Here is a 24,493-nt window from a genome sequence, read left to right on the forward strand (position 1 = left end):
AACAAACAAACATTTGTAGAAATAACTTTCAGGAATCTTTTGTGTAGCTTTTGTGTGACAATTTATGTAGTGTGTCCAAAATAAATATAATAATTGATTATCAATATGTTAGTTAATATATCCTTGATGTCCTTTATCAAGCCATAAGAACTTGTGAAAATGTAAGAAACTAGAATACATATATTTTGATTATCTTCAACAGTGCTGGATACCGCGTCAAGTACATTGACAAAATAGCAGTCGGCCAGGTACGTAGAAATAATTATCATTATATAATTATCATAATTAACCTGTTCAGATATACCAGTATCTTAGTTTTGATCAGTTCAACAGTTGGAATATGAGGTGTGAAAAATAGTTGACAAGACCCATCTGCTACTATACAATAGATGTTTATTCTTGTTTATGCTATTGTATAGTAGCAGATGGGTCTTGTCAACTGTTTTCCACACCTCATGTATCCATTATCTACACAGTAACTGCTGCAAATTTCACATATGGACTGTGTTTGGACTGACCCACTTGATATTCACCACAGTAGTTGGAATAGTTTGTACTTCTTAAATTCCCACTCCCAGTCCTTACTGTCCAGAATAGCCGCAAATATACACAGCAAATTTACATCCATGGGAAAGTAACGATTTCCCACTGCTTTGTCAACACTGGTTTGATTTATATAGCAACCATGGCAACATTTAAGGCTTTGTATCACCAAAGACTGTCCCTGTATCCGGTATGTCAACATCCTGCACTGTTATTACATGTGAAGTTACTATTGTTTAGCTAGTGCATATAGTCAACACTACTTTTTCTCCATTAGGCTGCATTTTCAGCGTAATTTTCCCTGGCATATGACAGATATTGAAGTTGTAAATTGCTACACAAATAACATGCCATTACTCCTCTCGCTCCAAAGTGTCACATTAGCCAGGGAGGGAGCTTGACAAAACGGATTGTTTGAAACCTTTTGATGAGCATCACGTTTGAATTGCTAAAATATAATATAAAAAATTCTTCCAGATGTTGAAGTATGGTACATGTATATGTATTACGTACTATGGTATGTATTACCGCATTTGTTATGACATTTTATTGAAATCACTGTTCTTCTGAAAATGACATAAAATGACTTGTTATTACAATAAATGTCAAAGGCAATAAAATCTCTGTAAGAAAGAGAAAAACATTGTTGAATTATTATCGATAGTACATATCTCATTTCTATGGTATTACTGACATTGTTTGTCAATTAAAGACAATTGAAGACTCAACCCTCTTGCACAGATGGTACATTTTTTGGTGTACCACATAACAAAAAAAGGTAATCTCTCTTAAAATAGAGGTCTTCAAATTGCATGCATATCATTACAGAATGCATCATCAGGTACACCAACTGACTTTCTTATCACAGGACAATAATGGAATGATGATGAGTTTATCTTCCATCTCCTTACCATCATTAGATACTGAATAAGAATTCACAGAGTCTGTGCAATGTATGCTCCCGGGATAGTTCTTGGAAATCCTTGAGTTTTACAGCCTCCTGGAAAGTCCTTGAAAGGTACTTGAAAATGACATTGAGTCCCGGAAAAGTGCTGGAAAATTGATCGGCCATCCATGAGTTTTATAAAATTACAATTAAGGGTCCATCATGATGTCATAAAATGTTATGTAAACTGATGTGTAAAAAATCATACCTGGAAAATCATATTTTTGACCTTGGAGAGTCCATGAAAATTACTGAAAATGTCCTTGAAAGTCTTTAATTTTGAAGTTACTGTGTGGACCCTTGAATTCATCTCAATCTTAATTGTGTAAAAATCCAGGCGATTTTCAAACTTAAATTGCCAGTGATACACGGCTGTTGACAAAATACTCCTTGAACACAGATTCAAGCCACCAGCCCCTCTGTATCCCCTAAATATTGGACCACATTTAGTTTACATCTGGTTATAAAAAATGACAAAATGCACCCTTTGGCTGTGTTTTCTTAGTTTATTAATTAAAGACATGAATTAGGGTGTCTTGCAGACCAGGCTCCTAATATCTTTCAAACTGTACGTCTCTGCAATGTGAATATTCATGTGTTGTATTGGTGCCCTTAGGAAGATTCACTATACCCTTTATAAGCATTCTTCTGTGTTTGCAAAGTGGCGTCTAATATGGCTTTCTGATGGCCATTTTGCCATGTTTTCCCAAACATCACCATGTACGCGAGAAATTTATGATTTCATTCAAAGTTCTTGTTATTAAGGCATCAATTTTCTGAAACCATTGTGACTCAATTCGCGTTTTCTGCTAGATGCCAAGCTATGATATGTTCTGTATTAATTTATTCCAAAATTGCACGGAGGATAATGCATTCTTTGTGTGTAATGTACTTATTCCACATTGCTTCATCATACACATTATAGTTGTGAACCATGTACCTCCTCCCCAAACACTTAATTGAATGAAACATTATTGACTGACTCTTTACTGCCGCACATAATACTCTTCCTCTTTTGCTTTGTAAATGTGAACCAATATGGCTCCTATGAGAACTAGTCACTTTATTATGTGACACAATCCAAAATGGCTGCCAGGTGTTCACTTTCTTGTCCTTGTTAAGTCTTAATTCTACATAAATAGAAAGCATTACTGTTCAGTAATTTGTTTTTCATCAGCTGACATTTTATTTTTGCTTGTTTCACCATTGTTTGTCATAACACTGTGCGTAATGCAATTTCTTTCTCAAAGTCTTAAAAGGATGACGCAATTAGTTTCATCTGAATTGCATTACTCTCTTTCTTTCATATGTAATTGTGGTCAATGCTCAGTTAATATTGGTTGCATTTTAATCAAGTTTGTCAAAAGAACACCGTGTCATTACACACCATCTTCTGTGTTGAATACCAACCTGTTAATGTTACTCAAACATTGAACCCAAGTCTTCATATCTCAATCGGTTATGAATAACACGGTCAGTAATTATTGTTCCTTAACAGTTACTGTCTTTGTGAAGCCTAGTTCCAGCACATATCTATCTAAAATGTCTAATGAATGCCTTTGTCGTTCTTTCAGTTTAATTTTTGAAGTTGATGACAGCATCCTCAATTTGAAGACTCTTTGTATATGAACATAAAATATTTAATGAATAACCTTATTTTAATTTTGATCAGATTTGGTGAAAAAAATTCCTGACTGTTTGCTAGATGTACTCAACAAACACTACTTACTTGGTCTTCTGTCTTGATTCTTACAAAATATACATGTAAATGAATTCTGATTCATTACTTTTATTATTACTTATCATGATAGACTATGATAATTCATAATGCTTTTAGCATCCATTAATTTTCTTTTCTTTCAGAAGTGATATTCTTTACACATCCATTTTCAGGCCTCTTGTCAATGATCACCAAGATTAATCTCATCAATCAACATATATGGAACTGTTTTCATTTATATCATGTGTCACTTTGCAACAATCAATATACAATACTTTCTTGATCATATAAGAAATCTTTCTAGCCACTTACATTTGTCTAGACTGACAGATGGCACAGAGCTCCGCAATTTTTCAAATAAGCTTCTCAAGGAAAGGTTTTTCAACAGATTAATTCCACTCTGTCTGCTAATATTTGATTTTTTCTCTACAATTTCAGGATGGCGGAGTCAACCAAATTGAAGGTGCTATAATGTCCGTAATCAAGAAACATGAGAAAAACCCTCAGGTAAAATCTCAGCATCAAATTATTTAAGTGTTTCTCATTACTCTCTACTTTGCCAGTGTTTATTCCTTTAATCTGTCAAGCCAGTTGGACGCCATGCCTTTTCTTTTCCTTGGCATAGTGTCTGATGCACTGCTTTGCCAGTCTTCTCAACTGGTACTTGTGAATTGTTCAACAGAGCAATATCTGATGCCACTCTCGTAATTGTGACTTTTATTTTGAAGTCGCGAAACCATTTGAATGAAATACAGAATTTTGAAAATGTGGAACAAAAGCCTGAGTGGGTGGTGTATTCAGGATCTTTTTTTATCATCGGCATTTACAGAGAGAAATGTCATTTGCTTCTACAGATATGAAAGTAGGGTAATACGTAGATTTGTTCATCCATATGATCTAGTCAAACTGTTATGCTTTATTAAACAAAACCCTTAACGACTCAATTCCTTCAATATATCTCTCAGAATTTAATGTGGGTATCAATTACACAGTGATTGTGTACAGTCCTCTCCAGACCTATCGTCTCTCTTGAGTGTTAACATTTTTTGTTCCATTCACAGTTTTATTAAATGACTTAAATGTTAGAAAGTTACAGAATATAGACTTTCTAGGTAGTTTCAATTAAGCAACCTGCAATGTTAAAACCATTGCATGGCTGTAAATCAAACAACAGTCAGTTTGCCTCTCTTTGAAGAACTGATTCATATTGTACTAATATTCTAAATATATATATACACAGAATGCACCATTCACAACATGAAGCAATATGTTCTTATACTAACACTGAGATTTTTGAAAATAATGTGAATTCTTGTATTGTGGGGACAGACCTATTTTTGAGTAGTTAGTTTCTTGTTTGAGTCAAACAAATATCTGAAAGAATTAGGTCCAGGAGAAACAACTTTAGCCTTCTAAGTCACATCAGGTCCAATTTTATTCAATAAAATATTTGGCTTTCTCTAACCATGAAAAAATCACAGTTATAAATGTTTCTGACAATTTCTGTTGGAGCTTTACAAAAATAGCCGTCTACTATTTTCTCTCAGTCATGCTGTCATACTGGTCTTTATTTCACTTACTATCTTGCCATTTCTATTCCTCTGGCTTTCACTTCTAATGGACTTTTTCTCTCAATTAGGAATATGAGGTGAGTGACCTTTGACCTCCCTGTCATGCATATATTACTTGGGTTCATGACCTCTCTTTCAATACTTTTACTCAAACTGCTCTAAATGGTGCCTTTCTCAACCACTTCCACAAAATTCCATTATGTCACCATTTCCTTCACCATCATAATTGCATTTCTAAAGGCTTCAAAGGATGGCAATGCTAATGAAATAATTAATTAATTTCTGCTCCGAAAGAATGTCCTCTTTTTCTCCTCCATTTGAAACACACTAAAAGGCATACCTGAGTCTTACTTCAGTTTTAGGTAGTTAAAAGCCGTGTTCTTTGAACATTTCCACACACATAAAATCAACCACTTTATTTTGTGTTTTAAAGGAAAGAGTATTCAAACTTGAAAGAAGCATACACGTATTTGCAACTTTGTTCATTTACTTGTCAGCGAGAAAACTGGCGCTGTATGCTAATTGCTAAAATGAATGATTGAGAACGAATGAGTTTACTTTGCTGGTGTCCTTTTATAATGCAAAAGAGTTAGTGCATTTTGACCTTCGTAATGGCCTGTCTGATACTGTAATCGTGGCTTACAGTTTTCAGGTTCAGTTTACTGAAATTCAGAGTGACGTCTTACAGCATATCAATAATCCGCAATCAGTGTAAAAAACCTGACATGTCAAACTCTGTTGAGCACTATGGCTTTCCCAACGATGGAATATCTTCCATTTCATGTCAGGCTGTTTCTTCCGCTTAACATCAGGCAACCGATTACAGAGTACAAATATTTTGATTTCAGAAAGTAAAATTTCGCTCATGTTTGTGGAGTGACATAGTTTGAACTGCAGACAGAATGTCAAGGTTGTGCTCCAATGTATTTGTATACCGCAGCACTACATAGTATATTTGCTCGTGGTCTTTAATGTTGCAGTTTAGGAGACTTAATCAAGGTGTATTGTGTCATGCATTTTTTATGCCTTTATTATGCTTTCAGGAGAGGCAATTCATCTTTATATATCATTGAGTAACTGTCTTCAACAAAACTTCTCCAAGCGCTAAGAAGATCAGCTGTCCTCTGAGAAAACAAATCTCAATCTCCAATGATTTATCCCTTGTACTCATGATTAGCTTGTTGTTCATTGAGTGGTACACTTGATCAAAATCCTGTGGACAATTTTAAAAATCTATATCCACTGCTTGACATATTTCAAGAGAGTTTTTTATTAATCCCGACTGATATGGTTAGTCATAGCTATATGGATGCTTGCCTGTGACAATCTCAGGTATAAATTTGGGGTGAAAAGAAATTGTGTGTGAACTACACAAAACACATCTATACAAAACAGTGTGTGAAAGAATTCTGACAATTAATGTTCACTAAATATAAAGAGCAAAAACAGAGATTGAATCTGATTTAAAGTGCCCTTTGTCGATAATCTTCCATTCTTTTTGTTTTATATGTAAACGGCAGTTTCTTGTACTACTCCCTAGGCATGTGATTGTTGAAACACCCACTATTCAGCTTGTCTATACATGTTAGATCACAGGCCGCCCAAACACTATTAATAAGCTATTATTGAATATTTCTCAGTTTTCTCTGTCACTGTCAGTCCCTCTCCTTTTCTTCATGCTCTGGCTGATCGTAGTAAATAAAATAAATGACTATAGGTGGGTTTACATGTGTATTTTTTTAAACCTGAGGGAATCTGATTAGTCGCTCTCTAAATATTCCTTATCAGCGATCTCACGTTTACACGTCATACACAAGGTATAAATTTAGTTCGGGTCAAGTGAAAGAAATAACGCCACCAACAATACAGTAGTCTTCATAACAACGTATAGCCCGTACATCGAAACGACTAAATCAAGCAAGCCCTGACAGAAAACTGGAGTGAACTTGAAAAAGACGAAACACTAAAAAAACTGTTCCAAAACCAACCAATAATCGCATATAGAAGGAACAGAAGTATAGGCGACACACTTATTAAGCGCCAGACTTCATAAAAACTACAATGGCTCAAACTCAGGTTCACACGAACCTACACAAACACGACAAGACCAAACAGTAGACGTTCTAGCTTCCCTACCAAACGTAAGTGGAACAACTTATTAAAAAAAAACAATCAACCATTCAACACGTCTCACCAATCAAAAACGAATTTTAAGCGACTGATAACCGTCCTCCGTGGGTGGAGGGACGGTGGACTGATGAAGGAAACTCTGTTTTCCAAACGTAGTGCCAAAGGATCACAGTGTCAGTAGTCTCTTCGCTCCAGTGCGGATTAACACAGGACACGTAGATTACGGGTACGTCTCGCCATGGCCGAGCAACATTTTACATAAAACAGTTAAACGTTATATACCGGTACACTTATATTATACACAATATCATACACAAAACGCAAACAACCTAAATATGAACGATGTGTGGAGTTGCTTTCCCATTACTACCAGTTGCTTTCCCTTTACTACCGAAAACTCATCGTAAAATGGCATCGCTTTCTAGCTCTGCCACTACCACGGTTGTTGTTGGACACGGACTTGAACTGAGCTCGCAACCGTTTGATTTTGTTGTGGCATTGTTCCGCTGTCCTCTCGAGTCCCTTCTTCTGCCTGTCCTTGGCAGCGACGACTTCATACACTTGCCGATCCCTCGACGTGCCGTCCATCATACGGATGACATTTTCGTCTCTCCAGATTGACATTAGTAGCCTGATCTCTTCCTGCAGCCAATTGTTGCCGCGATCGCGAGAGCTTACTTGAACACCGTCCATTGTGGTAATGACGCAAGCCAAAGGCAGGATATAGTTCGGCGTTTAGTTCGGTGTTCTGGTCACACGTGTAAATAGGCCATTGTTTAGTACGGAGCACCGAACCTGGACCAGCCCTCCGACACCGAATTAATTTAGTTCTTTGTTAGTTCGGTGTTGTCTGTTCACACGTCCAATTGACACAGGTTTTAATTTATTCCGGTGTCAACTCCGGACTTAACTCACACGTGTAAACCCCCCTTATATAGCCTAACCTATAGCCTCTTGACTCTTTATTTATTTTACACCCCATTACAAGGACGTTTATCTCTCATATACACATCTTGTAATTAATTAGTCAACACAACTAATTATGCTAATCCGTGGACTTATCAAGGGTTGGTCAACATTGCAAAGATAGAGATGTAATGAAAAAGGAGCCCGTTTTAAGGGGGGTTTACACGTGTGAGTTAAGTCCGGAGTTGACACCGGAATAAATTTAAACCTGTGTCAGTTGGACGTGTGAAACAGACAACACCGAACTAACAAAGAACTAAATTAATTCGGTGTCGGAGGGCTGGTCCAGGTTCGGTGCTCCGTACTAAACAATGGCCTATTTACACGTGTGACCAGAACACTGAACTAAACGCCGAACTATATCCTGCCTTTTGGCTTGCAGTCATTACCACAATGGACGGTGTTCAAGTAAGCTCTCGCGATTGCGGCAACAATTGGCCGCAGGAAGAGATCAGGCTACTAATGTCAATCTGGAGAGACGAAAATGTCATCCGTATGATGGACAGCACGTCGAGGGATCGGCAAGTGTATGAAGTCGTCGCTGCCAAGGCCAGGGAGAAGGGACTCGAGAGGACAGCGGAACAATGCCACAACAAAATCAAACGGTTGCGAGCTCAGTTCAAGTCGGTGTCCGACAACAACCGTCGTAGTGGCAGAGCTAGAAAAACGATGCCATTTTACGACGAGTTGTAGGTAGTAAAGGGAAAGCAACTCCACACATCGTTCATATTTGGGTTGTTTGCGTTTTGTGTATGATATTGTGTATAATATAAGTGTATATCATGTTTAACTGTTTTATGTAAAATGTTGCTTGGCCATGGCGAGACGTCCCGTAATCTACGTGTCCTGTGTTAATCCGCACTGGAGCGGAGAGACTACTGACACTGTGTTCCTTTGGCGCTACGTTTCGAAAACAGAGTTTTCTTCATCAGTCGCTTAAAATTCATTTTTGATTGGTGAGACGTGTTGAATGGTTGATTGTTTTTATTTTATAATATGTTGTTCCACTTACGTTTGGTAGGGAAGCTAGAATGTCTACTGTTTGGTCTTGTTGTGTTTGTGTAGGTTCGTGTGAACCTGAGTTTGAGCTATTGTAGTTTTTGTGAAGTCTGGCGCTTATAAGTGTGTCGCCTATATTTCTGTTCCTTCTATATGCGATTATTGGTTGGTTTTGGAACAGTTTTTTAGTGTTTCGTCTTTTTCAAGTTCACTCCAGTTTTCTGTCAGGGCTTGCTTGATTTTTGTCGTTTCGATGTACGGGCTATACGTTTTTATGAAGACTACTGTATTGTTGGTGGCGTTATTTCTTTCGCTTGACCCGAACTAAATTTTTACCTTGTGTATGACGTGTAAACGTGAGATCGCTTAGATCGCTGATAAGGAATATTTACAGAGCGACTAATCAGATTCCCTCAGGTTTAAAAAAATACACGTGTAAACCCACCTTTAGTAACCTTTCCTATCTTTCGCGATGTTGACCAACCCATAAAATCCCTGATAAGTCCACGGATTAGCATAATTAGTCATGTTGACTAATTAATTACAAGATGTGTGTATATGAGAGATAAACGTCCTTGTAATGGGGTGTAAAATAAATAAAGAGTCAAGAGGCTAGGTTAGGCTATATAGTCATTTATTTTATTTACTACGATCAGTCAGAGCATGAAGAAAAGGAGAGGAACTGATAGCCAGGATTGGTTTGTCAACAATAAGAATGCAGTCTACCGTACACATGTACAGGCTGACTTGACAAGATGAATATCGTGTATTTCAGTATGTTTTGGAGGTAGGTAGAATATGAAACCGTAGTTGAATATTAATAACAATATTAGAGTATAAAATATCAAAAGTAACATCTACTGTCCCTAATAAGTAACAATTGTTAGATGAGCATTTATAATTTACATTGAATTCTAAGGAGGACCAGAATTCGCTTGTCAACAATGAGAATGCAGTCTACGGTACGGTACACATGTACAGGCTGAGGTTACAACCATAATGCTGTTATATCTCTGTATATTTTGAAGAGTAGAACATAAAACCGTTGTTGACTAACAATTCTTGTTTTCCAATTTTTTTAGGATGTATATTTTGAAATGGGAGAAAAGGATGTCTTGGTCACAAATATCAGAAGCAGAGAGACTGCTTTTACGCATTCTTATACTGAGATATCATCATGTGGACGTAGGACTGATACACTCACGTACTTTGCTTACATCGCTGGGTGAGTAAGTTCAGACTGTTCAAACCAATTCCCTGTAAGCAGGTCCACAACCACCTTTGATAATGACAGGTTTGGGTCAAACTATGGAGGGGTCAGTGGCCTGTGTTGTAGCAGCATATATGCCCTTCGGGTCGGTATTGAGTTGAGATATGAAATGAGACATTTATGGCAGTTACACCAGTAATATGCCAAAATAGATGTCTGTGTGTAATTTTTTACTAGATTTTCTGAAATCGCAATGAAAGCCAAAATAATGGATAATGAATGCAGTCCCTCTTTAAGTACCATTGTTAGTTTTGATGAAAACCATAAATGTTATTGACTGCCATAGAAGATACAGACAATCTATGGTGTCAGAAAGAGTCAAAACAGACAAAATTTGTCCAAATTTTGATGGCTGTGGCAAGTCATTAGTAAGGATTTCTACAGTTTACCAGCAAAGCCTACAATAGCAATCAACAGGATTGCAGGATGGGGACGTCTTTATTCATTTCAACAGTTACCATTTCATTGCTGTGGTACAGAAAAGTAGAGGAAACAAAGTGCAAACAGGGGTGGAAACATTTACATCATCTCTCTTTGATATCATATGAATGTACTGGTGTAAATCTGTATCATTCTGCATTTGTGTATCATCATAAAAAGAGCGATAAGATTCACATTTTTATTCCATCTTCATTTGTCAGCTTTCCAAGTAGTCTCCAACTGAATTTGGAAAACACAAAGCACACTGTGTGTAAATGAAAACATTTCAATTTGAATCTGGATGGGTACTTGAGTTTCATCTGCCAAATTACATGTTCTGTACCATAAATAATGACTACACCTTTTGATGGTAAAGTCTCACGTATCCATTTATTCTTCAGACACCGTTTTGATAATCAGATTCCATCCATTATCAGAGTTTTCTCCCAGAAGGGGAGTTCTGCTGTTGCCTTACAGCTACTAATGAAGATTTATTTAACCCGTGGTATTAGTTCCGTAATAATGACAAATTTGAAAATAAAAAAATAAATGTTCAAATGCAGCGAGAATGGAATTTTTTATAAGATGCATGTGATAGGTTTTTGAACAGTCGTAATTTTGATAAAGCTGGTTTTCCTGAATGGAAGTACATTGATGAAAATTTAGTTTCTTCATTCAAGGTTTTCCTTCAAAGTGTTATCATGTCCCACACTACTCTCATTATAAGTTTTGTCTGTGTGTCTCTGTGTGTTTAGTCTTTCAGGTTTTTATGTAGTGGGGATGTTCACAGTTGCAGGTTTGTCATTAAATATACAATGTACCTGCATGCGTGCCACATTGGAGACTGCTGCCAGAAATTCAGACAAATTTGGTCAGAGTTGCATGTGTGGCTGATGTTGTACCATTGAGTCTGAGTTATTGAAACTAGTGGTAGATCAGAAAAGTATTGTAAAACTTTGAGAGTTGGACTAGCTGTCCCTGAGGTGCAGTTTACCTTAAAGAAGAACTGTAATCAAACACTTTATTGGTCAAGAATACTTAGCAGTCTTGAAAACGAGATACATGATGTATCCTGTCATCCTTCATGAATGCTATATGAAACAAATTGAAATTCTGGAAGCTTCTGTATAAGTTGTAGGCTTGACTATATAGAGTTTCTATTCGATTACTTTTCAACACTGAACTGCAAACTTTACATACACCTAAAAGTACAAAATTGCTATCTTTTATTATTGTTTCATGTGAGTAATTGTTCATGTTGTTCTGCTCACTGAAGCATGCTACATTGTCAGTCGTCAGATCTGTACTCCCTCCATGCTTGTGGATATAACAATAAATGCTTCAATGACATAAATTATGGTACATACTAGAAATTTTTCCATCAGCATACATGTATTTACATGTTATGTGTATGCAAAGTATGAATAGATCTAGAAAAGATCTGATGACTGATACTTCAACATATTTCAGTTTGAAAAACAAAATAATTTCTCATGTGAAACAAAAATTAACAGAAATAATTTGAAAAGATAGTGGCTAAATGTCCCTTTTACATGACAGTGACACTGAATGCAACAGTAAGCCCTAAAGCAAAATTATATTGGATGTACATGTATAATCTTGTCTCTTGACAATTGTGATTAGTAATACTGTAAATAGAATTTGATAACACTTACCCATTGTAACAAATGAGATATTTCAGAGGTAGTGAAAGAGGCTTTAGTCAAAACTTGCAGAATTGAATACTTTATCGCACAGTGAATTGGTCATGCTGTCTTGTTTTTCCTCGACTCGACCATTATGTCAAAATGCAACCTTTGTATCAAAATTCAAGCTTTGCATGAAGTCTTTGCCCTAGTGTCACGGTGTTAGACTCGAGAAATCAACAGAATAGGAAAGAAAGGTAAATCCTTGTCTTCGGTGTCACACATATCAATAACTGTTTTTGTTTCACCTTTGACCTGAGATGCGTATTCAAGGATAAAATGAGCTAGAGTGTTCTGAATCTTATCAGATGAAACCTGTCAATCAAATCAGTGTCTAGGGTTTACACCGCAGGCCATTCACCGCTTGAAGTCTTATCAGGAAAATAGCTAATTTACATGCAATTTCACTGTTAAATGTCAATTATTTCTCACAGTCGTGGCACATGCAAGCCAGGCTGAAAATTTCACTAAGTGTTGCACTAGGGCAGCAAAGCTAGAAATTCTATCTCTAATGAGTAGATTCTGTAGTCTAGTTCTCTGTCGACTTTGTATACCTTGAAGTTGAATAATCATGGAAAGTATAGTATATATAATTTAAAACGATTAAATAAATAACAACTGATCTTTGCTAAGCCAGCTATTACCCTGGAAAAGTGTAGAAACACTTGCATGAATGCAGATTGTAAATTTCAAAGCTCATAAAATGCTGATGAGTGTTCAATTTTTCTGTGGGAGTTGTCATCAATGAAAAGATTATCTTTTTAATTTTCAAATCCAGAAATTTACATTGCTAGATATCTTGTGACTCAAGTATGCATTGTGAAATAGTAAGGCTATTTATGTTATAAAAATGATCTTTGTAAGAAACTATGGTAATGTAACTATTATGCTGTCTCAGGTAACCATATAGCATTATAAAACCCAAATTGGTCTAAGTCAATGACATTGAGATTTTCCCAAGATAAAATAGTGCCAAGCACGTATGCGCAATGCATACTTGGAGTTACTCACTCCAAGTATGCATTGCACATACGTGCGTCTTTTTATTATTTGTATGACAACTTTCGGCATTTTTAAAATTCAGCGTTTTACACTATGCATACTTTTTGTATACATGTATTGGCAAATACAAGTCTGGTTAACTCTTGTAACTTACTCAAATATGGTCATTGCACAATTAGAGTTTGACAACCTGGGTGAGACAATTTCCTTTTCACAAACCCATTAGTTTGGTACCAGAGGTTAAGCAGAGGCCACTTTATTGGAAGCTTGCAAGCTTATATTCAGTCTGGGTAACAGATTACACCTGTTAGCTTGAGGTTACTGATGCAATGCACTCACTCCTGGTCTCTTCAAGTATATTCTACTGTATAAATGATACCATTGACATTCAGGAAGACCCGTGTCGGAAATGGGAAATTTATCTGACAATATTTCCAATCTGAGTGATGTCTGATGAAAACAGTATAGGAAACATCCCTAAAACTGGATTGAGTGTCTCGTAGATCAGTTTTCATTTACAGGAGACCGTTTTCACCTGTATGACTTTTTCTACATTCATGTACCATCATTCTAGTAATCAAGAATTTGCTATCACATTGTTTCGAGAAAACATACATATGAAGGCTTTATAAACATATACATGTATGTCAGCCACCTGCTGTCTTCTAGAACTGATTCTCTTCATTTCCAAAGAAGACTTAATAAACCTTTTTAATTAGATGAGTTCTGATCCCACTGATGGAGTGCACAAACCATGAATTCGATGGGAGCTTTATTTGGTTATTAAACTGTACACAGCAAAAGCATAAAAAAAAAATTACCTTTTTGCATTTTGTATTTCATGATGTCCTCAATATTTATGACGAGATGTAATTACAAATCTTTCTGTAACACAATTATTCTAAGCAAACTCAATTGCCATTTTCAATCTCAAGCAATTATCCAAAATTACCGCCAATTTTGCTCATGGTTTATACAAGTTATACTGATACTTTTAAATTAGTTGTACCTCATTTTAATGACCTTAGCTTAATTTAAATTAGATTAAAAAGTGAAAGAGGCATTAAAACAGCCACCCTTAATTTTATGAAGTAATTAGTTTACCCTGACATGTATGTGATTATGCATTGCGGTTTGTTTACAAATGTTTGATATTTGATGTGTGGGCATCAGATCCCTAATTGCCACAAATGTATTTGCAAAGCAGATAATTTTGATGACACTGAATAAGCCTATAATTGATAGCCAAAATGAAAGAGCGAATCTTTTTCTTGTTCATCCAGTCTTCTGTAAACAAGGTAAATACTCTGTATAACAACATTCTGTTTTGAGAAAAGCAAGATAACTACCGGTATGTGAAAGATTCAGATAGAAAAAAAACATTATCTGAAAAAATGCCTCACAGAGGTAGAGCTATGTTTCATTAACAGCTTACCGTTACTACTGCTTATCTTAATAGGGTGATTTGAGAGTCACATTGACCCATATGTTGCATTTTTTTAGAATTTGAAAATTTTGCCATATTTAGTTTTTTCTTCTTTTTCTACTTGACTGCCAGCTTTAAGGTACTGGTTTGAAGCAGACACTATCCAGGGTTATCACAATTGTGATTTGAAGTTTATCATATAATATGGGCACATCTCTTAAAATTAATTGTGGAGCCTGGATCATTACCATTCTGCACATAAGAGGTCATCCAGGCTTCAAATGGGGACATTTTGTTTACGGTGAATTGCTATGAAACCAACTAGATGTGACGAGTTTCAACTTCCTATAAAGGAGAAAGGATGTGCTTTTCATGTCATGGATCACGTCTTATATAATACTTTCACACACATTGCCAAACACCAACTATTTCTAAAATTTTCAGCCAGGCCATAGCAACAACGTGGTCATAATGCCTACATATTGACTTAAACAGTCATTAGTTTTACTGGCTTGCTATTTTTTTATTATTTTCAAAGCATCTTGAGATCCAGAATCAGTGCCCCAACTAGAAAAACTGACGTTTACGGGTGGCCTGAACTTAATGAGTAAGAAAATTAGATTCACCTATTTCAATGTCAGATGACTCCTGATAGATTAAATTAGTTTGCCACATGTATGATCTCAAAAATTCTGATTGCGTTCATTTCATTTTTATCAGCGTCATCAGTTTCTTAAATTAACTCACAATGGCTGGGCTCGTCCTTCCTGTATGCTACTCTGTTTCGTAACACCACAATAATCGGCAAATGTCAAATGGAGTTCTTGTTATCTGATTTGCAGGGTTCCCAACTCAATCCATCATCATCTTTGATATCTGATGAAATGCCACGGATCTCATTCATTTGAACTGTGAAGCAAGGGGGGTTTATACTTATCTTGTTAGGGTTATCTTCAATATGGTAATGAAGTCATATTTTGCTTGCGTGGACAGCTGCTATTATCTTCATCACAGAGCTGATTCTGATCAAAGGGAAAACATCAAACAAGATTACTTTAAATAAACCTCTAACTCCCACTGCGAGTAATTCTGCCTACACAAACATAACTCTAAACTTTGATTTTCATCTGCAGTTTCATAAATAGAAGGAGTTATGTTTGAGTAATCATAGTTTCTACGGAGAATTAAATTTAGTAGTTAATTTAATAAACTTTCTCTGTCAGACCTACAAGCGATACTCAATTCATATATTAGATTGTGTCCATCCTGAGCCATTTTGAATAGATACTTAGGTTTGCTTTCTCTTGCACACACGGGAACATCTGTATGTTATGGTCTACAATCCTTATCTGCCAGCTGACCGTTTTAAATAAAGTTTCTCCATATTACAAACCACAACTAAGATGTGACAGGACTAATTTCATCCAAAGTGGGACCTACACGTGCTTGTCACCACTATTTATGATGAAAATTCATACGATATTCTTTCAGCCGAGGAACTTCCTTTTCCTATGTAAGGCACCCTACTGGCTATTGGGTATTTTTCAAACTTAGTAGAAGGACAAAACAGAATAGTGCTGCATGGCACATGCTTGTTTCGTTTTGATATACAAGCCAATGCAGTTTACATTTCTGCATTGGTAATTTATGCAGACCAAAGGTCCAGTGCATGTTTTTCATAGTATTCATCATAAAAAAATAACTATAATAATAACAATAAAAGTGATCATAGAAATAATAATGATATTAGAATAAGTTTATTGTACATTTGTGAAAAATTGTCTTACATACCACAAAAAATTGAGAACACAAACTACAATCAAAATCCACAACAAAAAACAACAACTATAAAATGTGAGAACACAATTTGTTCCCTTTAAATTGCAGGCCATCTGAATTTCAAATAGTTATTGCACTTGACATAAACAGTTTTTTAGAAAGATCCCTGAAAATTATTGGTATTCTGTCTTATCTTCCTGATCAGGGTAACAGTTCACTCTGAGAGTATAAAAGGTGAGATGTGTCATGAACAATACCCTGGGCGTTTCCGAGGAATGGAGATTTCACTGATCACATGGTTTAATTGCTTTTTGCAGTTATTTTTCAAACTCATTTTTTTTCCTTTGATTACACTCCAGCTACCATAACACAGTGCAAGATGTAAAGTGAGAATATTTTGTATGATGCTTTTGTTCCCGAACATTTTTGACTGGCATTAAAAACCTTCAGCCTCCTCAATAAAAAAATGCATTGCATGACCTCCTTGACTATGCAATTTGTACTGTCACTGAAATTCAATTGTCTACCTATTTGCAATGCTGGGCATTGCAAATAGGTAAATAGGTAAATCAGTAATTCCGATAGCCTGTACATTCATTATAACTGATTCAAATGTGTAGCTAATGAAATATCTATTTATTACCAGTTGTAATTCCTCAGTCTTACTAACTTAAGCCAATTTTGCAAGGTCACAATATGGTCAAAATAAATCTCTTTCGTAGGACTAAATTAAACATGGGATCAAGTGAGCACAAAGTGTGAATGCTATTTGACTGAAATTTGAGACTCACCGTTAACACTATACCATGAGTAATACATGATATATACATGCGTACAATTATCTCCTGGTATGATGCTTACTCGTAACGGAAGTAGGTTGTTTGTTTGCTTGTTTGTTTGCTCAGGGTTTTTTCAATAACTCTGAGAGTTTTTTCATCATTTGTTCTCACTGTGAAACATTTGAATTGACACTTCAAGTCAGTTTCAACCCTTCACTATCAATGGTTTGACCCAGAGCCTCATTATTTTCAATGGTTGTTGTTGACCATTGTATTGGGAATTGGGTGACAGGGTAGAATGATTTACAAGAGAATTCAATCAACAACAATAGCTTGTTCAACATATGGAGCTGCAAAAATTCATCGTAATCTAGAAAAGATTGAGGTATTATACTTACCAGAGTAAAGTACAAATAAGTGGAATACACATCCCGAACATATGTAAATTTGTCACTGAAGGGTAGTGTAAATTGGGTAATGTTTCTATAAATGATTTCTCAGTGGATCTACTGTTTATAAAATGGTACTGGGGAAAGGTTCATATTTGTGAAGTAGAAACAAGCCCCTTCTTTCATGTAGGTCCCGAGTTATTAAACGTTTCTGATTTTTTCTCCATTTCTGCTTACAGGGAAACCACTTGCACATTATCAAAGGAATTTGTCTGCTATGTGTTTGAAGCAAAGACTGAAGAAGAGGTAAGCAAATAAGTGTTTGAAATACTTCATTAATTTTGTCGAACCCTAAATGAACCCCACAGCACAAGCTTGCTGGTCAAGTTCACAAGTTGAATAGTCTTAGGATCATTAGTCACTAAGTAGGAATAGTCTTCAGAAATATTATGCAATTATGTAATATAATTATGAAATATGAATATTATTCATAAAGTCGTTTTGGAATTTCATCAGGATGGAGCTTCTTTTCTGCTTTGTAATACTTGAAAAATCACTGTAGCCTGTATTATGTCCAATATAGTTGTTTGTTTTTATATAAAGTGGTAAGGTGGATAGCTCTCTCAGCGAGTCCTAAATGTGTATTAGTGAAAAACCTCCGTTTTACTCACTCTCACAAACTAATTTACTGTATCTCCACTGCAGTACAGATTGTTGGTAATATGGCAATCAAATATACCTTTATTTTGCCGTTCTTAAATGTCACCCTGTGAAGCTATAATTGCTCTCTAAGTGTAATGTTGGCAGCCTGACAGACTGCTTTTCACAAGTATGATCCATTGATTTTTTAAGTATTGCAGAGCAAAAAAGAAGTTCCATCCTGACAAAATACCAACAAATTGTATTAATAATATTCATATTTCATAAGTACACAATAGTAATATAACATTTCTGACACTATTCATACATACGGAACCTGTGCCACAAAGGGAAATATTTGACTAAAGACTTTTAACATGACAAACATACTCAATAATTTGCGAAGTGTACCACAAGTTTGAACAACAGCTATACAATCTACAGTTAATACACCTGTTTCCGTGCACAGTCTCAGTAACCAAATTCAGTTCACTCAGTGAGTCAGAACTGCCAGTAAATGAACCTAAAGGCATTTTGCTTACATTTGATATGAGACTTTTGTCAGTTCACCAGTGCTAAGTGCTTGCAGTATCCATACATGTATTGTCTCTCTATATCCAGTGAGTCCTTCCGAAGTTGGGTTTAATTTTTTCACAACCATGTCATGATACCATCCCAATGTTTTCTGTAACAGACTTTCATTGAAAGTGGGGATCACAGGGTACTCAGAACAGAATGATGCTGGTATTGTATGGATATTTCCAGTAAAAGCTATTACACAAAATATGTTGTACCAGGTAATGATGGCAGTTATAGGATAGCTTTCAGTGATTGCTATGATGTCAATAACTATCATGTTATCACAAAAATTGTTCCACATAGCACCCTCAATCAACCCTGATGGCTTTATGACCAAGAGCTTAACTTCTGCCCAATAATTGAACTCGTCTTGTTTGTTTGTTTGCAGTCGAAGACAATATTATGCAGCATAGCGCAAGGTTTTGGCAGAACAACCTGGTTTGTGTGAGAGAACCAATAATCATGTGAAAGTAAATTTTATGAAATGCAAATGACAATAGCAATCATGGAGAAATTGCCCTGTACTGTCTTCGAGTGGACAGGATGAAATCCTTGATTTTCAAGTTCCTGTGGCAATGAACTCTTGAAGGGTCAATATTACCCAAGCTAAAATATTGTGAATATAAAATTAATGTATTGTTCGTATTACCTTCAAGATCTGTGCTGGCCATCGACAATGTTATACAGATGTGCTGAAATGAATTGTACTTTTCCAGATTTACTGTGTGTTTAAATCTCAAAGACGAGACCAAACTTTGTAGGAGAAGTCGGATCTCCACCTAGAAAAGATAGCTTTATGTAGCCCTGTTACTGCCGACTTATCTTGTTACCTTTCAAGTAAAATGAACTTGTTAGACAGTATACACAAACAAGTGGCAGAGTGTAACCTTGGAATTGGGGTGAACAACTTTACAGCTTAAGTATGCAGTCTCATTGCATTATACATGAACAAGTCAGAGAAAATTGCAAAACAAGAAGAACACTTGATGTTTTACATGACAACACAAACTTGTTTTAATTATTGAATCCCTCCTATTTTAGCAATCTTTCGGATACTTTAATGTCCTCTTTGTACATAATTGACAATTGTATATTTATTTATTTTAGAACAATCTACTTTCTCAGAAGGATTTCTGATACTTTCTTGACATTTGATTGTATGCTACTCTTTTTTTGGGATCTCTTGATTTAAAATTACAGCTGTATTTCATACTGATGTACAAACAATGTTCATACTTGCTAATATCAGACTACGCACGGTGCAATCTTCATTCGTTTATTAAGTAAGTTATTCTTTACAGGTACTGAACCATATATAGTGAGCACTTTCACTTTGCAGCGTTCCAACATTGTACACAGCTGTCATCGCTCCATGTTGCATTCAGGTTGTTATCTCTTATACCTACTTCAATTAATATAGCTTAGATTACTGTGAGAGTTTGCAGTTGATATTCTGCAAACTCAAGGTCCTTCTAAAACACACGCATACACACATGTACATGTAGTTGATTCATTGTTGTAGATGTTGGTCTGTTTTCATTCATAAAACATGATGGTACTGGATGTTTTTTACGGATTTCTCTGTTATTGTCAATATGTAAATAACGCTATCTAGTGAGTTTGTAGCAGTACTCGTGCAGTCAGAGGTGTGTGAGAGAAGTCCTGAAGTTTTTGTGTATTTGTCAACTTTACCCTTGTTATGTTCATTTTATAATATGTCTCAATATCGTTGATCACAACATGGCTATGAACTTTTGTTAAAGAAATGGCTAAATTCAATTGTATTTACCAACCAGTTGAAAAAAAGATGTTTTTTTGTGTAGTGTACCTTTAAACTATAAATCATTTAAATGAGAGAGCTATTTTATCAAAAATAGGCTGACTTGTATGTCTGTAACTAGCAATATAATTTGTACACTACAATAGATATTTATTAAAATATACCAGAGTCTGATATGTTAACGGTGTCTTTAAGTGTGTCTTTACAATATCGTCAAGCTGTATGTGTAAATGGCAGTATAGCCAAGACATTTAGGCAGGATATTTGGTTTTCTTTGAAAGGGAGGGGAAGAAATCTAGCTCATTATCCAATATGTCTCAAGAATGGAGAGCTGGATGTGGAAGATGGAGATGGTGAGCTCACTACACCCAGCAAGCAAGAGCCTCCTGCTCACATCAGCCAAAATAGATTTGTGAAAAGGTTTGAAGTTGGTAATTAGTCAGCAAATGGTAGAGTAAGTCCTGGACAGAGGGTATCAGGATTGTTAACCCCAACACAGATACCAACCAGACACTAAGTGTCTGGGCAGGTAAATACCAGGGGGTAACTGTTGTTGACCCTAGCAGGACATTATATCTTCTTGAAAACATCTCTGAGACATCAGTGTTTTCTTCAGAGTGTGCACCCTAGCCTGTTTAAATACAATCCTCCTTAAAATAAAGACAATTCAGTGATGTGTCTCCTCTACAATGAGATCTTGAGATATTATACAGTAGTTATAGTGGCATTCCACACCAGTGATTGCTGCCCATGATGTAACATCACATAGTTGATTTGATCTGAAAGCTGACCTTGTTACTAAAATGACAAAATTAGCTTTCGGTCTGCAGAAAGATGTGCCTCAAAAGCTGAAAGACTATCAAATAGAGTTTGCCTCCATTTACAAAACTGTGTTTGATATTATATGAATGACACATTAATGATTTATGTAGGCTTCTAATATATTAAACATTTACAACACTGAAAAGAGCAAGAGACTGGAAACTGTCTTTAATTTGATCCACTAAGTTCATTTGCTAATCTCTTGAGAAACCTTAACTTGCCTGATGTAGATTTGTATAATTTATTGTGGTTCTCTCAATCAGAACCCCCACCCCAAGCTTCAAGCAGAGGGGACAATCTCCCCATGTCAAAGAAACCTTGAGAAAACTCAAGTTGATGGATGACAAGCTTGGAGCTTGCTGTGACAACTAGCACCAGACACACCACATTATAAAACTGCAAAAACTCTTGAAGTTATGTTTACGTTTGCAAGTGGTACCTTGCCAGTGATATAACATTGCTGAACTCTGCTTTTCTCTGGTGCTGTAAACTTAAAGTCAAAGGTGTCATTAAGGCAGACCTTTTTCTCTCTCATCTTGTTCTATATTCCTGCTCAATAAAAGTAAACAAAGAAGCTAAAAGTGCCAATGCCAATTAGTTTTCAAAGCTTTCGGTGACTCCAGGGCAGGACTTTTTCTTGGGGGGGGGGGGGCATAGCCAGGGATTGCAAGGTCACAGGTTAGTCTGTTGTGAGATAGGGGAAGGGGATGTGGATTTTAAGTCAGTCAATTTGTTTCCCCAGTCAGCACTAGTCAACACATGCATATCAGGTAGGGAAATACGCAAAAATAACAGACAGATATTGTTAATTAGTTTGCAAGTATAGCAGTGCCATATTTAAATAATATTGCTAAACAGATGTAAATATGTGAATGACAAGCTTAATATTAATGTGTCATTCACAATACGCAGTCTAAAGTGCCTTAATGAGTCTCATGGTTATTACATGCTAGTATGAGTAGTAAGTCGATGGGTCATTTTTAAACAATTTGATAGCGATAGCCTAAGTCTGTTAGCAATTTTAAAAACTGGTGAGAAACTGAACACAGTCCTCCCGTTAAATAAATCATATTATTATATCATGCTACCATGCACCATTCTGACTGGACGAGAGCTCATCCAATGCTAAGTAAAATACTGTTTTAGCACCGATACTTGTACTAAAACGGGCCTCGAATCGAGCATATTCGAGGGGTTGTCGGTTACCGGAAACACATCGTTATTCCCGAGGGGTATAACGATGTGTTTCTGGTAACACACGGCCACGGGCGTAATAGACGGGCGCTATAGCCCGAGTTATAGGTGACCAGGTTATAGGTGCTTTATAACACACCACACGCTCATGTTATATTATGTCATAGTTCTTAAATGTGCTTTGATTGTATACTTTTCACCGCAGCAATCCATCGTAAGTTTACTTGGCGATATCCACAGTGGTTACAGAATGATAGTACCACTTTCTTCCAAAAAAAATCTAAGTATACCTAGCAACATCCTTGGTTTCACTTGAATCGTTTTCGTCGATGAGCTGTTGAAGTTCCTACGCTGTTGGAATGGAAATCTATCTGTTTTAGAGAGAGGCTCGTCGCTCATCCCGCGCGTACATCACGTCCTTGTCACCCGCCATTGTTTGAACGCTCCAGACGACACTGCGATCACGTGACCGGGCACTTTTCCAAATTTGGTCAAACTATTTGGCTAGGGAAATAGTCTTACAAAAATACCCTCTGGCGTCACTTTTTGGGACTAGACGTATCTATTTTCTTATCACATGACGTATTCTGTCGAATCGCAAGGGTGAATGAGCATGTGGCGTGTTATAATATATTCAACAGGCACGGGATGTTCTTGATTTCAATATCTGCTGACGTGATACACAGTCCCCACCGTGCTTGATGATGGGACGATGAAATTGAATAAGATTTATATTAACTGACAGAGTCTATTAACGATTATTTATCCTTCAAATTATATTAACTCACCGTAGGTTAGGTTTTAATTAAATACTAGTAACAGATCTCGTAACGGACACCACTGAGGGATTAATCAAGGAGCTTCCCTGTAGTACCCATGCTAATAGTTTGGCCACTCGAAAACACACGATCTATGAATATTTATCTTTTGTAATAGGGCCTATAAGGAGTAATTATAAGTTTATCTGCATACTCAATACTTACTAATAAATTCATTAATATAAAAGAATTCATGAAGGAAATCTAGTATTAGATGTCTAAGTCTTGCCTCAAATCTTCCCATTAAAAGGAATTACGTCACCTGTGTTATTCGTACTCCCGGTACGCAAGCTAGTCAGACACCACCACGTCCAATTTAGTCAATTTAGAAAATTTTTAATTTATTATTTTAAGAAAATTTTTCACGCCTCTATATCTGTGCAGTATAATTCATATGAATATTAACTTATCTGCCCCCTCCCCTCGGCAATATTACGTCTGTTTCCCATGAGATTGATTAGTTTGTTTTACAATTTTGGATTTGCTTGAAATGAACCCGGGGAGTTCTGACTGAATAACAGTAAACAAGTAAATAATAATAAAAAAAAATAGAAAAAAACTGTCAAAATGGAAAATTAGACAATAAAAAAGGCAAAAAGGTAAAAAATAGAAAGCTGACAAAAAATAAAAAGTAAACTTAAATAAACAAATAAACAAAAAACAGGCTAACAAACCTTGCTGTGGAATGGTCCTTTCTTTGCTCGTTTGATTTTGTTTATTTGTTTGTGTTTTTTTTATTACTTTTGTTTATTTTGTCTATTTTTCTCTTTTTACCCCCTTTTTCTTGGTTTTTATTGTTCTATTTTTTACTTACTTGTTTACTGTTGTTCATTCAGAGTTCCCTGTGCTTGAACATCATTGCAACTTTCTACAACATCATCAACACTGGTTTCACTGTTCCAAGAACAAGTCAAGTGCTTTTTTGTTACACAGCAAAGAAAACTACCCCGTCTTTTTCTTCAACTTACTTTATTGTGACATTTATTCTAACCTTACCAAGGCGAGGAAATTATGA

The 24,493-nt window shown here is 36.0% G+C and overlaps 1 protein-coding gene across 1 annotated transcript in view; it reads left to right on the top strand.

The window, feature by feature from the left end:
• The window catches only part of LOC139151177 (uncharacterized), a 76,941-nt gene extending 56,123 nt beyond the window's left edge, over window positions 1-20,818 (top strand). The window contains exons 12-16 of the mRNA XM_070723771.1: window positions 203-248; window positions 3,648-3,716; window positions 9,958-10,100; window positions 17,886-17,952; window positions 19,253-20,818. Of these exons, the coding sequence (XP_070579872.1) occupies window positions 203-248; window positions 3,648-3,716; window positions 9,958-10,100; window positions 17,886-17,952; window positions 19,253-19,312 (385 nt within the window). The 3' untranslated portion in view covers window positions 19,313-20,818. The remainder of the gene's footprint in view (window positions 1-202; window positions 249-3,647; window positions 3,717-9,957; window positions 10,101-17,885; window positions 17,953-19,252) is intronic.
• Window positions 20,819-24,493: the final 3,675 nt, after the last annotated feature.

The sequence above is a fragment of the Ptychodera flava genome, chromosome 15, assembly GCF_041260155.1.
Source record: "Ptychodera flava strain L36383 chromosome 15, AS_Pfla_20210202, whole genome shotgun sequence".
NCBI classification, from domain to species: Eukaryota; Metazoa; Hemichordata; class Enteropneusta; family Ptychoderidae; genus Ptychodera; species Ptychodera flava.